General features: G+C 33.1%; 1 protein-coding gene and 1 long non-coding RNA gene across 3 annotated transcripts in view; one reads left to right on the top strand and one right to left on the bottom strand.

Moving 5' to 3' along the window:
• LOC126847021 (rho GTPase-activating protein 20-like) overlaps positions 1 to 17,403 on the bottom strand; it is a 187,524-nt gene that overhangs the window by 128,172 nt on the left and 41,949 nt on the right. The window contains exons 2-4 of the mRNA XM_050586973.1: positions 16,338 to 16,530; positions 15,272 to 15,465; positions 7,120 to 7,165 (exon numbers count right to left, since the gene is read on the bottom strand). Coding sequence (XP_050442930.1) covers positions 7,120 to 7,165; positions 15,272 to 15,465; positions 16,338 to 16,530 — 433 coding nt within the window. The remainder of the gene's footprint in view (positions 1 to 7,119; positions 7,166 to 15,271; positions 15,466 to 16,337; positions 16,531 to 17,403) is intronic.
• On the top strand, positions 11,578 to 14,088 carry LOC126847030 (uncharacterized). Of its 2 annotated transcripts, XR_007686958.1 has the most exons (4): positions 11,741 to 11,755; positions 12,484 to 12,916; positions 13,695 to 14,014; positions 14,074 to 14,088. It is a non-coding gene; the product is annotated as an uncharacterized LOC126847030 (long non-coding RNA). The 2 variants fall into 2 exon arrangements; XR_007686957.1 differs by lacking the exon at positions 14,074 to 14,088 and having other exon boundaries at positions 11,578 to 12,916; positions 13,695 to 13,825.

Below are 17,403 nucleotides of genomic sequence, written 5' to 3' on the forward strand. Positions count from 1 at the left end.
TTGTAACAAATTATCATTTTAATGATGTAATTATACAATTGACCCTTTTAAAAAAACTTCTCCAGAAAAATAAAGATAGCTAATTGCAAATTTACGGTATTATAATTTATTGATTAACGTCTTAGGCCGAAAAGACTTGGTTATTATTGTGATTTTGAATTTATGTTCCACCAAAAACCAATCAGTTCATTTTTGTTTTTGACGATTGAAACGTAGAGCAGAACACATCAATCAATGTAACAACAAAGCAGAATACATTTAGATCAAAACTGTAACAACTCAAAAAGCGGGTATTTTTAGTTATTTGTATGTTCGGATTCTACAAACGAAGTTGCATTCACCAACAAAACAAATTAAAATTTATCTTGATCACTCTTCAAAATATGGCGCTTTAGGTACATTTTGTAAAAATGACCAATCTCATAATCCTAACTACCAAAATCGTTTAAAACTTTAGTTTTTGATCAGACATCAAGCTGAGTGCATGTACGTTGGTTGTACAAACCGGTTTTATTAAAATAAACAGTTAGCTTGATTAACAAGTTAAAGTAATTAAACTTTAAAATAAGGTTTTTAGAATTCCTGAAAAAAAAGGTGTTTTTTGAGTTGCTACAGTTTTGATCTAGGTGTGCGATTTATTCATAAGCAAAATATATATACACATTTTTTAGTTCAAAAGCGTCCGCCAATTTATGTTTGTATACTGTCAAAATATCTACTATTAATTTATCAAATAAAAATGCCTACAATCAGTCATTTTGGTTGGTTTGATGAAACCGCTTAATTTATTTTATACAAAATCTACTATTCCAATACAAAGACTGAACGGGAAAATAAATCATCACGTGTCAGGCGATTAAGCACATAAAATGTCCAAATCCAAATCTGTTTTTATCCAAATCTGAACATCCAATTCCGAAATATGAACGACAAAAGTTACTTATCAGATTTTAATCAATAAAACGAATTGTGGAGTTATATGACATCCTTCGTTTAAACGTCAAGTACCTTTTAGCAATTGATGGTAAAACATTTTACTTATTGTTTAAACTCATGTGTTTGAAACGTACGACATGACCATTTGGCAATAATTTCGCAAGCTTCCTACGAATAGTTTTTTTTCCAATATTACTTTTTACCGTGTACCGTATAATGTTAATTCGTGGAACCTATATAACTATGATTTGTACACGTTGCAAAGACATCTGTCTTACGTTGCGAATAGCACACACGTGAAATCGGAATAGAATGGCAATAAAATGATTATGCAAATGCGCAACTTGTGAAAAACTGTTCGGTCGTTTCAAATATTTACACACTAGTTTCATAATATTGTTCGTGGGGTCTAACGTCATCCCTGCGACAACGAACGAGCAGACATAAATATTCCAAAAAGCAACCCTCGATGCATGCACGGAACAAATTTCAATCGCTAAGACTTGCGGAGAAAATCATTTGAAACCCTTTTGAACCTAACCTAAGTCTAACCTAAGCTAGTGACTTTAACGCCGGTCACACATAGTTGGCCCCCAACTAGCATTATGGTATTTACAACAATACGTTTGTAGTTGGAATAACTAAATAAATAGTTTTAGCTTTAACCAAACATTTTAGTCGGCCGAACTTTTAATCTAGTCACTCCGAGTATACACTTATTGTGTCCCTATTATATATTAACCACAATTTTAGTCGGTCCGTGAATGTATTTTTGTCGGCGTTAAAGTCACCGAGCAACTCTGCAAAGAGATGAACTAACATACTCTGTAGTGAAGTTAACAGAAGGTCTAAAACCAGTATGGCCACACAAAAGGAAAAAAGTCCTCATTGTTAAGCTAATGGTATATTGTATGCGATACAATAAATTTCTACCCCTTATCGGTCGCCTTATTTGATGCGATGCGATGGCAATTATATTATTATTGCGTTTTTCGATTGTTACGGATCATATTAGGTATAATGTATGCGTTTCAAGACGAAGTCCAACTGGAAATGGCCAAATCACTAATTGCTTACACCGGTTCGAGTAACGTCTGCCGTGAACTATTATTATTATTATTATTATTATAATATATTCGTGCCGAAATATCGTTGTATACACTTTCGTCTTCGTCGCTGACCGCCGTTGCATCGCGTTGGAAAGCACTTTCTATACCTGCTGGCCAGAAGCAACGAACCCGAGCTCACACGGTTATTACCTACTTATTACATATTATTATTATTATACATTATGGGTTCGTCCTGTACAACACAGCGTGGTCGCCCCGACCATATAGGAGCCGAAGCCGAGTCATGTGTCGGAGAAAGAAAGCGAATACTCGGCCACTGCGGTAAGCCTCGGGCTACAGGAAACGGCCGGGCACGGACCCCGACCGAACGGTTTATGTATATAATATATTTTTTATTTTACTCTATCCAGTTTGAATGATAATTCGGCACGCGAAAATCGGCAGAAGACGCCTCCGAACATTGTAATATCGATACATATACGATTAAAGAAGTTACCCGGCGCGACGGGTGGGCGAAATATATTATCTTCGCGTGATGAAAAGAAATCACTAGGTAAAAATACTTATTATGGCGATGACCGTCTGTTAAACCGTCCAACGTTCACGTCCGAATCGACCCCGAATATATTGGATTGCCAATGCCGCCGTTATACATACTAGAATTGTTATATAGTTATTCAGACCCAGCTGGGACGTCATGTGTACGCGCCGTTTGCTTTCTACGACTAGAAACATTTCAAATAGGAAACCTCCCTCGGGTCGTGTCATCCGTAAAGCACCGGTACGGCCCATAAATAGGAGCGCCCATTTTAATTGACCTCGTGTCAATTCACATATTTTAAGTTCGTTAAACTGCGCCGTGTGTGCTAATCATTATCGACGTACGAATAAGACGGAGAGAGAGAGAGAGTATAAAATAGCAATGTAATAATACGAGGCAATGTGTCTTGTGTAGAAATCGACGCCTATCCGTTTGATTTATTTTAAAAAAAAACTTCAATTAAAAACGGTCAGTCGTCACTATCGTCGCGACTGTTATTAATTTCAGTCGAAACAGTTTGACCAGGAAGTGATCTAGAGTTACCCCAGAGTGCTTTGGAAAACTATAGAAGAACGTCAGTGTTACACTTGATCTAAGGAGGCAATAGTATAGGTTGAATTAAGTTGGGAGTTTTTAACATGCCTTTTTATTTGTGCCGAGTTGTTAGTTGTGAAAAAAAAAAGAGGATTGTGATTTTGCTTCATTGCATTGTACGGTAATCTAATATTACCTATTCTAGCCTTGGCCACGGTTCTAACACGGATCTGTTTTTGACTACTATAAAACAGATGAGACGAACTGATAATGTTGCGAAAGATCTTAAGACCTACAAAGGATATAGGTATAATATATTTGGAAATGATCAAAAAAGAAGATTATAACAGTTTTCGTCGGCGTTCAAACATAGCCCGATAGGGAAGTCACCGCTCGGAAGACCAAGATGGAAAAATAAGAGAACTTTAGGGTGAAATTTCCTAAATTGAGTTATTTATATTTTCTAATAACGAAAAATTCAACATTCAATCGAACGGTGCAACTTTAATTTCTACATCATTAAAACTACCGAAGCTATGTCAGGTTAGGTTAGGACAGGTCTATGTCCCGTCCAAGGAGGTCTAAGGGAGTCTAAAGGTTATGCTGCCGTGGATACTAGTGGCCTTAGTATACTGGGACTGGACGATAGGACGCAAGATGCATAGTTGAATTCATTTCCGCGGTATTTTCTACCGTGCGACTGTACGACGGCTTTTGACACCTCTCGCTCTCGGTCCTTCCGGTCGTTTGCGGTCAAACGGTTATCCGCGGACCGTCTTCCCGAGCGATGGGTAACCTATCATCGTGACGTATCAATTTACATACATTACACCGCGTTTCGGGTTCTCCTATGATAACCGACAGACACGTGCAACGATGACGATGACGACGATGATGTGTCGGTCCCGTTACAAAGTGACCACCACAGCCGCCGCCTTGCAACCGGTTTGGCGATTACCGTACGCCGTATATCCCGTGTATACGATATTATCATACAGTAAAGTGCCGGCGATTTCACTTTCCATGTGGTCGCAACAGCCCCCCAGGCCCTAGCGGATAGCCATTGTTTTTTTATACGCGATAACGAGCAGCGGCAAGGCGAAAGTTATCCAGCATTTTTTTCTCTTCGATTACCTACCTACCATTTTTTTAATTTTTTTATCGACGCCATCGTAAAACAACGAAAAATAAATTACCCTAAACGGGCACGTACGGTGCCGATACCTCCGGTTAGGTTGGGCCCCGTATTGTATTGATATATTATGTTTTGCAGCATCATCGAAAGCGTCGGTTCGCCTTTCGCTCCAAAGGAGGGTCACCGGGCGAGTGTCTTGGATAATAACATCCAGGTAAACGTCTTGTGGACGAGACCTAACCTAACCGTGTTTTGTTCGCGATGCACGTGTACAAAGGCATGCGGGTGCCTTTATAGAACCACAGACTAAACAGAAGGGAATCTTGCCTAACGACTAAAATCGTTATAAAACGTGGAACATGCCTCAGCCTGCTGGCTCCTGAACAGTGATTATTTCTGACCTATAATCTCCTTGCGATTTATGACAATAGTACAGTCTTAACTATATGCTCTGGCCAACATTATAGTTACCCTGCTGTTTCCTTTAGTTCCCCATGAAAATACAGCCAATTAATCTATTCAAAAAAATACCCAGGTGTGGGAAATACCCCCACAAGTCTGTATGATCACGATTTGTGTAAAGCCCACGAAAGCTCACGTTTGCAAAAGAAATGCGTGACGCTACGCCTATGATCGCCCTAAACTAGATAGTCTACTCGATGAGCATTACTGAAGTTTGGCAACCGTATACATAGTTCATGGCATAAACGGTAAAATTTACCCTCTTGGTAGATGGCTGCCAAACTTCAGATTTACGCACATCGAGTCGGCTATCTAGTTGTATTATATTCTATGCATTATAGCTCTTATGAGGCTTATGGGACACCGAGTCGGCTATCCAGCTGCTGCATACATCTATATGGTGCGATGACGGTGTATCGTATATCCGCGTGTCCGTATGACTCAACATTTTGTTTTGTATAACATAATTTATATTCCATACACAAGGTAAAAGTAATCTAACCCAAGTTTATTGACTTCACCGAAGGTTTTACGCAGAATTCGCCGTATTCCACGTTCTAGCGGATTAACCAATTTCATAAGCATGAGCACATCTTTTTGCCCGCGGGCGACGACCTCTGTTGTTAAAACCGCTAAAAAACGCGCATAAATTGTTAAGAAATTACAAAAAATGTTCACAAAAATTCTTCAACAATTTCTCGATCTCTTCACAGCAATAGTCGGAGACAAAACATTCCATATCAAGTCCTCAAGTCTAACCTAACAATATAATGATTGTAAATTACTAACATTATTGCTGATTTTGAATTCAATTACACGTTTTGTATTCCTCCTAGCTGACATAACAAGGAAACATGGACCTAATAAAGTATATTTTTATTCAGTAGTTTTTAACAGGATTGTTTTCGATAAAAAATTACTTTTCGTAACTTTCCCGACTTTGATTACTTGTTTTTATCGAAACGCCGCCGTCATGTTGACACAACTGACAACACTGATGTAACGCCATAATATTATTGTACTATAATAGTATCTCATAAGTCGTAACATACTTGTACACATATATGATGATAATACGAGGTTTTATTAAAATCACAAGTGTGTCCGTAATGACTTTTTTTGAATACAACTAAACGAAATTGAATTTACATAACGACGTCTTGGACTTAGTTTTTTTTGTAATAAGACGATAATTAAATTTCAACGTATGTTTCTTGTTTTTTTTTGAAAAAAATCATTTCACTTTGACCTTGACGTTATTTTTGGTGTTTTTAATTTCGTAAGCCGACCCATTACTGCTCCACGTTTTTAAAATAGAATATTATTATGTTTTTTTACTTAACTTTTTTTTTGTTTTAATAATCCTTTTGGTTTTATCCGCAGGAGCCGGACACATCAAACGCGGTTATACGTTCTAATATGACATGTACATAGTGGTCCATTTAACTTTAGACACTAATTTTCTCTGAAAATGATTTTCTCGAGGAAGGTTTTTTCTTGTTGGAGAAAATATTGTTAGTCAAGACGACGCCGCACATGCATTTTTACGGTAAAAAAACACGAGCTGGCTTTCTTTTTTTACATAAAAAAAAAAAAAAAAAGTCCGTAGCCGACATTTTGTCAGGCTTTTTGGTGTTAAACGTCAAAGAAAACATACCGCTTTCAATCCACTAAATGCTGTAAATCACTGTTTACCGTCAAAAATTGATCTACTCAATACAGTAACTCTAAAATAACTGATGAGAGCTTGCACGTTTTGGGACAATAAATATTTTAATTAAACCATACCTACGCATATATTCTAAGCGCGTGTGTTGTATATTATATGAGTGATATTTTATCTCAGATTTTTGGAGTCGGCGCTCGTTAATAGTTTTTTTTAATACTTTTCGAAAAATTCCAAATATAACTGAGAATATCATAATTGTTGTGTCGATTACACGCCAAATGACCCAATATGAGATTTTATGTTTTTTTTTTTTTTTAAACGAGTTTTAAATAATGTATTTCGATTCATGCGCACCCGTCACACGTTGCGATACAACCGGACAAGTAATTCAATTGTTTATTATTATCAGTACACAAGCGAAAATCATTGATTACAACAATATACTATAACACACACACACACACACGAATGAGTCAATACCGTTCACAGCTCGGCCGAACACAATCGTACCCGTTTGAAATGCAACAGGACAATTTATATTTTATTATTGTTGTTGTTTTTTTTTTTTACATAAAAACAATACAGCGATAACCGAATCAAGGACGTGTCATAGTATTTCCGATAGAACGCGTTCATTAACCCTTTTTTTCTCTCCCAAGCAACGATAATGTACAATGCAATACATGGTAATATATCTAGTAAGAAAACTATGTTGGCATAAAGACACCGTGAAATATAACACTGTACGACTATGTGAAATCAATTAACTTACCGATTTGTGATGTATCTGGGTCCCATTGGTCCACAGTGGATTTCAACTGTAAAACAAAAAAAAAACACAAGGTTTATTATATTATTACTAAACTGTCTAACGCAATAGGTATAGGTAAAATGGTTGAATGTACTTATGTGCAACAATTAGTGGAAAAGGTTTTGCATTTTTGGAAATAGAAAAAAACATGCTTTTAAATTGTTGTAAAGGCTAGGATGATTTATCGGCGAGGTAAGTTCGAAAAAATAAAGAATAGAACAGTCGATAAGTGATGGAAAAGCTTTGGAGATAATATATTTATCCATAAGAGATGGATCATTTGGTTAGCTGATAATGGAAAATTTATTGATAAGCTCGGATCAATAATACATGGAAAAGGGAGATCAGTAATCTGTCGATAAGCTCAGATGGACTTATAAAAGATTTAACTGATAAGAAAGAATATTATAACAAGAGAGGGAGACCAATAGATTTGAAAAAGAAAACGGGGGAGTAGTCTTATCAAACTGGGTTTGGATTGTAACGTTACAATGAATATTTTTTTACATTTTTATAGCGAAAAGCAAATTGCAATACAAATCCTGTACTTAATATTTAACATTATTTTAGATCATCACTTAACAGTTTGGTCTCCCTTATCAATCGACATTCTATTATCACTACATTATTTCATATCAGTACTTATTGCTCATATCAGTTTGTTATTTGTTATCAATTATTAGTGTTATCACGTTTTATCGTTTATCTTAAACGTTCTCAGTGTGCTTTTATGAATGCAAAAATATATTTATGACTATGATTTTTTAATCATAACAACCAGTGTCAACTTAACGTTAATCTAGCTACAAATATAGATCGCCTGATCTACGGATACGAATGATATCCAATTTATTTTGCATATTTGTGTAAATTTAAGAATTTTGTTTTAATTTTAATTTAATTTTAATGTATATGCTCTTCTAAATTTAAGCTTTCGAAAATTGTTAAATAACAATAAGTGTATAATATACACTGTATAAGTATCAGCTCTGCCTACACCAACACTGACCGTTTTAAAACTAAAAGTATACTATTCTAACGAGTTGAATAAGCAGAAGAAAAAAAATCAAACTAACCGATTCGGTAAAAAAAAAAAAAACGTTCGAAAAACACTTATAATATCCTGGATACAATTAAATAGGTTTTTTATTTTAGTTTAATAATACTATTCCAATTTAACCAGACGGACGCGCTTTATATTATTAAATATCAAAAAAGTGGTCTGTCACACAACAAACCGCCTTAGGAGGTGTAATCTTTTTTTTCCAAGCTAAACCTGAAATTCACTCAATAATGCAGCCAAGGGGTGTGTCCGGGGGGAGGGCAATTAACTCTTAAAGGGCGTGGTGGGGGGCCTTAAGTATTATTACACACTAAAAAAAAAAACACTTGTCGTCTTGTGATCCGATGCCGCACCGACACACTTTCACCTATAACTTAACGGGCATTTGTATAGAATAATATGTGTATGTTGTTCTTCTCACAGACACACACTGCACAAGGTGAACTTGGACAGTTATGAGTGTGTCACACACTTTACATATTACGGTTTACACTGTGCATCGTTTGTTGTATTATTATTACCCGTATTTATACCGATTTATTTCTAAATAGGTAAATTCCTTAGTGGGCTGCACATAACGGAATCAGTGAATACAATATATGATCAAAGAAAGCAGAAGCGTGTGAGCCAACCAAACTATTTACAACTAGAACGCTAATAATGTTCACCACCGGTACAACCGTCCAGCGGTGTCACACATTATTTTCATAATATATACCTACACTCAATGGTGTATATCACTCGGTAAGAGTATACGGATAAATGCATAAATAACAAATAAAAAGAGACTCTAATACCACCGCCCAGAAATAATAAAAAATGCTTAAAATATAATATGATTACCGGTGAAGTCCCACACATTAGCCTACGGGCATGCTAATGGGTTGTGTATTTGTCATAAAATAAATATTTTTTGTGACCCCCCAAAAATGGAAGCATTTTCAATACTCTAAAACCAAAACCATAAAATATTGTTCTATGATGTTGGGCAGCAGTTATAAGTATGAAAGTAATTGTTTGGCATTCCCTAAGTGTGAAGGTAAATGGAAATTAGGAATTCCATTTAGGGTGTCCTCGAGAAGTCTTTAAGGGCGTCACTAGAGTTACCTTTGTTATTGATGAAATTTAAGCAGGATGAGGAATGAGTAGGTAGTTTGTGAGATGCGCCCAAATTGCATTAGAGAGAGTACAAAATGAGACGGTTTGTGGAGTAAGAAGATTTTTTTTTGATAAACCGAGTGGATTGATGATAGTTTAAAAAAATATATATTGGATGGCATCTCAGACTTTGACTTTATGCGGTTATTATGAATATTAAACCCAACCCAATTAATCATTACCCCAAAGTGTACATTCATACTGTCAAGTTAAATGTGTTGGCAGAGTACTGTGTTGAGAGTGTATACACATACACCTAACCTATTTATTTCGAGTTTCAACAAGTTGTGTAATATATTATGACAACAACCTATACTTAAAATTTATTTAATTGATAAAATATATTAATGTACAATACAATTGCGTATATGTTATTATTATCTTATCGGACACAAAAAAAAGTATAAGTAAGTAAGTAATATATATATATATATAATTTCAAAGAGGTTTTAAGTCCCTATAATGATACGTTTGCGGTGAACACGAAAACACCTAATATGATTTATTGGATGTATAATAATATAATAACCTTGTCTGGTACTGAAGTGTTTAATGAACGCCTTCGAAAACAGATTTCATATTATAAATCAGCTTTATGATTATCGTGATTAATAATTCGGATTATATAAGACGTTTTGATCTAGAATGTTATAAAATAATAATATGGTGAACTCTTGTCTAAGAGTGAAAACATGTTTTTTTTTTTTTTTTTAATGACATCTATTTGTTGTGAAATAAAGACTTGTCGACCGATTCACTTGTTAAACACTCACAATAATATCTATTTATAAAAATTGTCCGTCTTGAAAGTTAAGACAACAAACATTGCTAACTTGTACGCGTTTAATAGCAATTGAATTGACCATTTAAGTCCAACAAAAATATTTGTATAATTTGCAAAAAAAGACAGGTAATGTAAGTGTACCTATAAAAATAATGCACTTTGATAAAACTTATCGACGGTTTTAAATTTGAAAATATTTCTAGTGTAGCCTTGGGCAAACTTAGGTTATGACACACTTCTTATGTCGATTGTTAATGAAACGTTATACCGCTGTGGTTAACCTCAAAGTATCAATTTTAGAGACTGTGTGGTTTACATTGAAACCGGTGAACTTTGATTAATCGGTGTTTTTTTTTTTTTTATATGACAGAATCTTTTACTAATTAAATATAATCAGTCCGAGAGCCACGTTAAAATGTTAATAGTAATACACATAATGTTATACAAATTGTTTGTTCACATTTTTTTTTTGTAGGGGGGGGGGGTTTCTCGATTTTAAACGGGAAGGGGTGGCCATTTAAAATGTTTAGCCCTACAATGTACCATCTAGGTACAATTTCTAACTTATAGACTTGCAACAGATTTGTCAAATTAAATAACTTTTGTTCTGGAAAATATTTTTAGGATTTTTTATTAATTTATACTCATTTGCGCTATAAAACCCCTCGTTTTTATTGCACTCAACTGTTACACTTTTTTAAATAATATTTTTTTAAGTTTGTTTTCATACTACCGCCAAAGTTACGTGGCAAATATGGGTAAATAATAAAAAAATAAGTACCATTTTTTTAAGAAACATAAATTCAACATAATGTTTGGTGTACACGAACAATGGATAGATTTATGGCACATGTAACAACAAGATATACTGGAAGGAACTTGAAATTAAACCTGACCGGTAAACAGTACAAAAACCAAAATATTTCTGTAAAAAAAAAACAAACAACAAAGTATTTTTTATTTCCATTTGAGCACCAGTTTTGGAATCCAACAGCTGAAAATCTCCCTGAAGGTAGATCGAATGTTAGTATTAATACCGTGTACAGTTTTATTTTTAAACAACTTATAAGGAAATTGATAAAATAATTTCTATAGGTGCACTGTTATTAATTATAGTTACCTATGTATTAACATGATTTCGACATCAATTAATTTACAAACAAACTCTTATCGAACCAAAATGCATTTTTTTTCGAGTGATTGATCCTCGTTTTAATTTGTAGTATTATGTTGTACTTAAAACTTGTGACCTCCTCGACCTCATTATGTAGGATGATAACGAATATCGTTGTTTTCGTAAGTATGGTTTTTTTTTTATAAAGGCGGCTACCTAAAAATAACATCTAATACCTTAACAAGTCATTATATAGAGGTTTAAGTTAGTTCATCAGAGTTTTAAACGGACGAATGATAACATATATAAGCAATAATAAGTACTAATTTGAAATGAGTTATTTCGTTATTTTTTATTATTTTTAATTATGGACAGTGATAGTATACATAATACAATATGTTAACTTTTAACATTTATATGGAATATACTGGCACAGGTTTCGTTTTTAGACTACACGTTGTGTCAATTATAGTATGAAGTATGAAAATGCCATTCATTTTTTTTTATTTATATCAATAGATCGTTTAAATGAATACATTTTTTAGTTGAATAGCACTTAATGAGATGTTTTTTGTTCTTATGTAAGAGGTAGAGGAATTCACGAACTTTGTTTTTGCTATACTCTAAAATGTTCATACATGGACTACAACCCTTCTTCCCTTGTGCCCTTCACTTGTTATCGCTATTGATCGCTGTATATGACTTTAATCATTTTTAATAATTTGTCTTGATAAGCGGTTCAATTTTAATATTTATTAGGTAATATATTTTATTCATCGCGACTGTTGAACACTTCTAATATGATTTGATTTTCGTTGGCAATTGTTAATATACCTACTTGTGTTTGAGACATGATTTTATTCAATTGATAATATATATATTTGGTTTCTTCTACAACAAGTTTGTTCTATAATTTGATCATGGGTGAAGGCATCACCTGTTCAATAATTGAAAAACGGATTATTCATTCCAGTCCCATAAAAACGTAGAACAGCGAGAAATTGGATTGCCCTCCGGACTGGCAAACCTCTTATTGAACTATCATTTAATTCGGCTTTGTTAAACACAAGAGGCGTTAAATATTCTAATACAGTTGTTTTTGAAAATCTACCAAGTAAAATATCAAATAAATAATATTATGATAATTTTATTTTATTTTTGTATAATCATAAAACTAGAATTTATGTATTTTTCTTACCTAAATAGGGTAATGAACTCATTGTAAGCAACATAATTTATATAATCTTATCTGTGCCGACGACGGTTCAACGTACTTAATACAAAAAACTGACAATGGCTATTGCACTTGCACTATAATACACTGACGATCCTTGTACTGGGCCTATCTATGGGACTTTGGACCTATTTGAAAATCCTATATAAACCGCTTGAACACGCTTGCGACCGTTGTAATACGCTTTGAAGTTTCCATCGCATTCACGTCGACAATTGTCTACAGACAACTTTCATTCCAAAAATTGAAAATGGTTTGCGTAAAGAAATCCTTGAACATAGTCGTTGTCGGACAAGTCATGAAGGGAAATGCTTTCATCGATCCAGTCGTGCCTTTTATAAGAAAACAAATCGACCATCAAAGAAATTAATTCTGAAATTGGCTACTAAATTAAGGAAACAAAAGGTATGTTACCAGATTTTGTACAAAAAATTGTGTGACGATATTCGTTTATTTTTTTTAACGTTATTTCATTTCATTGTTCAAACGTACCTTCGATAGTTCATTTTTTTTCCAACATATACTATTGACAAAATATGTCATAGAGTTAAAAAAATATTTTAAGAAATTAATTAGGACTCGGAAGTTTGTGCGTTTGCATTTTTTTACTGGATGGTTAAAAAAAAACTATACAAGAAACTTGAATTACGATTTAAAGAATCAAAACTCAATAGTTTGTTTTAGTATATGTTGGGTTTTTTCATACTTACGCATTAAGTTTTAATTTTAAATAATATTAAAAAATATAATAAAAAAATATTCTAAGTGCATAGTGTACATAGTATATACTTCCTGGCCCTAATATAGTATAACTATACAAACAACAATAATAATAATAATATAATTAAACGATTTGAATTATAAAATTGGCTCCAGTTAAGTCAGTATAAGATTATTAAAAAAAAAAAAAACTAAAACTACCCGGGTTTTTTTAGTACAATTATTTTTCTGTCTTAGCAGTGAAGTAAGTTATACCTAAGTCCTGGTTACTTACAATATTAGCATATATTTTATAATTGGTAATATTATTATACGCTGTACTTATGAATTTTTCTTCTCTAATTGCTAAGTTGGTATGGTTTATATTTTATCAATACTGCCATTTGTTAACTATATCTTACTCTGAATGTAATGGTTTTATTGCGTTAATATTATTAATGAGTTGTATTTTTATTTTTTTCAGATGATCATTTCATCCAAATCGGTCAATATTCAAAAATGCCATGTCTCATGACGACTAATATTATATTATGTAGTTCAATAAGAAAATAGTAAAATTTTAAATATAGAAAATTTATATTTCAGTACGTGTAACCATTCTCATTGCTTATTTATTTTTTTTTTTAAACCTAACCTTATATGTTCTAATAAGGAAATATTCAACGACCATTTAGAACCTGGTTGTGGATCTGTGCTCTCGTTAGTGTTGTAACAGCTGCTATTGATAGTATTAATAGGTACTATAAAACTTGTAAGGGTTTTTTTATTGTTGCACTATTATAGGTAAATGTTATTTTTTTCTTATAAAATTATATACTATTCTTACATTAACATTATTATAGGCGTGTGCAGACATTTTGTCTGAAAACGTTAAGTAAGCAAAAAAACCAGCCCGTTTTAAATGTCGCGTACAACAACTTACTTTAAGCATAACAATATCAAGGAAAAGGTAACTTACAATAGTGGTATATTTGCTATTTTTTACATTAAGCGAATGCAGAATATTTCTAATAGCCGTTACCTCATAATAATTTGATAAGTGATATTTTGGAGTGAAGATAAACATTTTTTTTAAGTATTGAAAAATATAGTAAAATATATACCTAAAAATATAGGGAAAAAATAATTTTCAAAATATGCGATTTCCTTCCAAAACAGTACAATACAATATTAAAAAATATTTTAACAAATAGATGGTGTAGGATTTTTTAAATATACATTTAATTAACATTGTCAGGTTATTGTAATTTATTTTTTTTAACCACGTTGAATTCCATACATTATATAAAACAATTATATTAAAAATATCCTTGAAACGTTTAAATCTGCTAATGGGACAGCGTTTTTTGTGATATTTTTAAAACATAACCTTTTCATTATTTATGTCTGAGATAAATATACATTAATTTCTCAGACAGCAAAGTATTCATCTAACTCACTCCAGTCTTAAGCGTTACTCATTGAACTAGTTGTAGAACATTGTGTTAATTATAAAAATATTATTAATTTTTAAAAAAATAGTTTTTACCGGAAATTCGTGGTTTGAAATGTGTATTTTTTTTTTAAATTGTTAGCTTTTCACTTAAAAAAATATAAATTCCGCTGTCGATAGTGAAGAGTTGCATTAGAAAAATAGAGTTTCATTTTTGATAATAATATTATAATATACAACCGAACCGAACCGAGCATTTTACAGAATGGATTGAATGGATAAAACACAACTATGACAGACGTGGGAATAGTTAAAAGAAAAGTTCAAGGTAACCGCTTGACAGAACAATCGACGGTCTGTTGGTCCGCTCATTTATCATTAGAAAGTCAATTATAAATGTGAAAAAAAAAAAACAATCAGTTACATCAGGCGTGTTGTATAGGCAACTAAATGTACACGCTCCATGTGTTGTTTCTTGTTGACCGCCTTAGGTATTAATTTGCTGGACAGTAATGTTATTATACGGACGGCTATCGAATTGAAGAGAGTTGACAAAATCGTATAAAACAGTTTTCGAATAATTCGCCTATGTATGTAAGTCCACTTACTTCTTGGACGACCCGAAGGCATTCGTCGACGACTTGGGTAAGTTTGCCGAACAGTAGGTCGTATTCTTCGGGCGACAATACTTCCATTTTTCGCAACGGCTCGCCGTACAGCTCTTTGGCCGACTTCAGACAAGTCACGTATGCCGTTTCTTCGTGAACGAACTTGCCGGCCGAACAATACCTCGGATCGTCTTCTAAACAGAAAAAAAAATACACCTTATAAAAAAATAACATTCATATTGATTTTTTTAATTTTTCAAATTATATTGAATTTTGTATTTTTTAATAAATAATACATTTCTAAAATAAAACTGAAAACAGATTTTTTTTCTTACAACCGTTTTTTTAAGGACCTCTTGAATTATAATTAATTCTATGTGGTGATTATACCGAAAACTATTTTATTTTACTATAGTAAAAAAATTGTTTTTAATTAATACTTTTTACCCATTTAAAATAGGTATGTTCAATCTCAATTGAATGCTATTCGTTTTATAGTAATTTATTATATAAATTGTTCTATCCATTAAAAAAAAAAAAATTATTATAATCGGCCAATTCTGTTTTATTTCTTTCAAAAGTGCATATTTCTCCCACGTTTTCAAATATATATATATATATAGACTTAAATTGTAATCTGAATCGTGAGTACACGCCAAAAGCGGTTCCGAAAAAGAAAAAAAAAATGGTAATTAAGTTTAGTAAAAGTTATTGAATATGATATAAATCGATGGTCTATTATAAAACGTGACTAGGAAATAATAATCAACAAAACGTCCGACCATCCCATCCGATTGTTATGGCTCAATTAATAATTAATTCAATTAAAACCATGACTTGGCGAATATATCGATACTGTTATTAATCCAAACGAGTAATGAGTTTCATGCTAATAAGCGCATCAAGTCCTTGGCGAACGCATTTTGCTTGCAATTTACAATATATATATATATAAATGCAACAAACGAGGCGGTCCGTGTAGGCAACTCATGTGACACAACGGTCAGAGGGACATTGACTAGTAAAATACAAGGGGGATGGCGACAATAATAATTATTATATTTACCGTGTGCTGGATCTTCTGGCCTGTATTGATCTTCCCGGACGATCACTATGTCCCCTTCCAGACAGCCGATGCGGGCATTTGGGTCGATTTCAGCGAATGAACCGCCCAAGTAGTATCCGGGTTGCTCCAAACTGAATTCGAACACCAAACCGGCGAGCAGTTGTCTTAGCGACGAATTACTGTTGCCGGTGAGCTGAAACAAAATGTTCAGATAGATTAGTCTTTACAGCACAATTACAGATATTCTTTAATGGAGCACAGCAGACTTTGTTGTTTCTCTTCCCCGGTTTGGGCATCTCGGGGAAGAGTCCAATTTGTAGGGACGAGGACTCTCGCGTTAAAATGCCTAACCGGGAATCCCAGTGTATCCAATAGGATATTGGAAAATCCCTAACGCGACTTCAACAAAACCGGTTAATTCTAAACATTTGTTTGTACGTAAGTTGCATGTTTGTGCGTTATCGTGCCAATTTTTATAACTTTCAGGTTTTCAGGCAAGCTCCGTACTGTTTGCAATAAAAAACGAGTTAATGTTCGTTTCGCCTAAAACGTCAGGTCGTCAACGCTTGAACGATTAAACGCAATATGTCCAAACAATATAATCACTGTGGAGTAACGCGTCGTTGTGTAATCATTTCAAGTGATAAAAAAATTACAACAATTTTATCGGATGAAATATTAAAACTACCGAATCAAAAATGAAGACACAACGTCAGAAATGTGCAACACAAGTGTTAATTTTAAAATTAAATTGCGATACTGTTGACATTTTTTTTGAAATTTGTTCAACTCGAGAAACCCTAATACGGACTGTGTTATCTAATTGCAATAGTTATAAAATATTATATACATACATTTAATGGTCTTAAGGTCATAAAAATATGCCCATTATGTTATGTAGTGTTGTACATACAACAATTAAAAAAGTGTACTTTGTGTAAGTTATTATTTTTTTTTTTTTTTACTATTTAGCACCAGTAAAACAATATTGTTTCCTAAAGGAAAATAAAAATTATAAATTTATCAGGACTTTGGTGAACACAAATATAATATTGTTAAAAACCGT

Source organism: Adelges cooleyi, unplaced genomic scaffold (assembly GCF_023614345.1).
Source record: "Adelges cooleyi isolate 19-005CV unplaced genomic scaffold, UGA_ACOO_1.1 ACOO_flye_CR_arks_rails_tigmint_CR_PRNA_9, whole genome shotgun sequence".
NCBI lineage: Eukaryota > Metazoa > Arthropoda > Insecta > Hemiptera > Adelgidae > Adelges > Adelges cooleyi.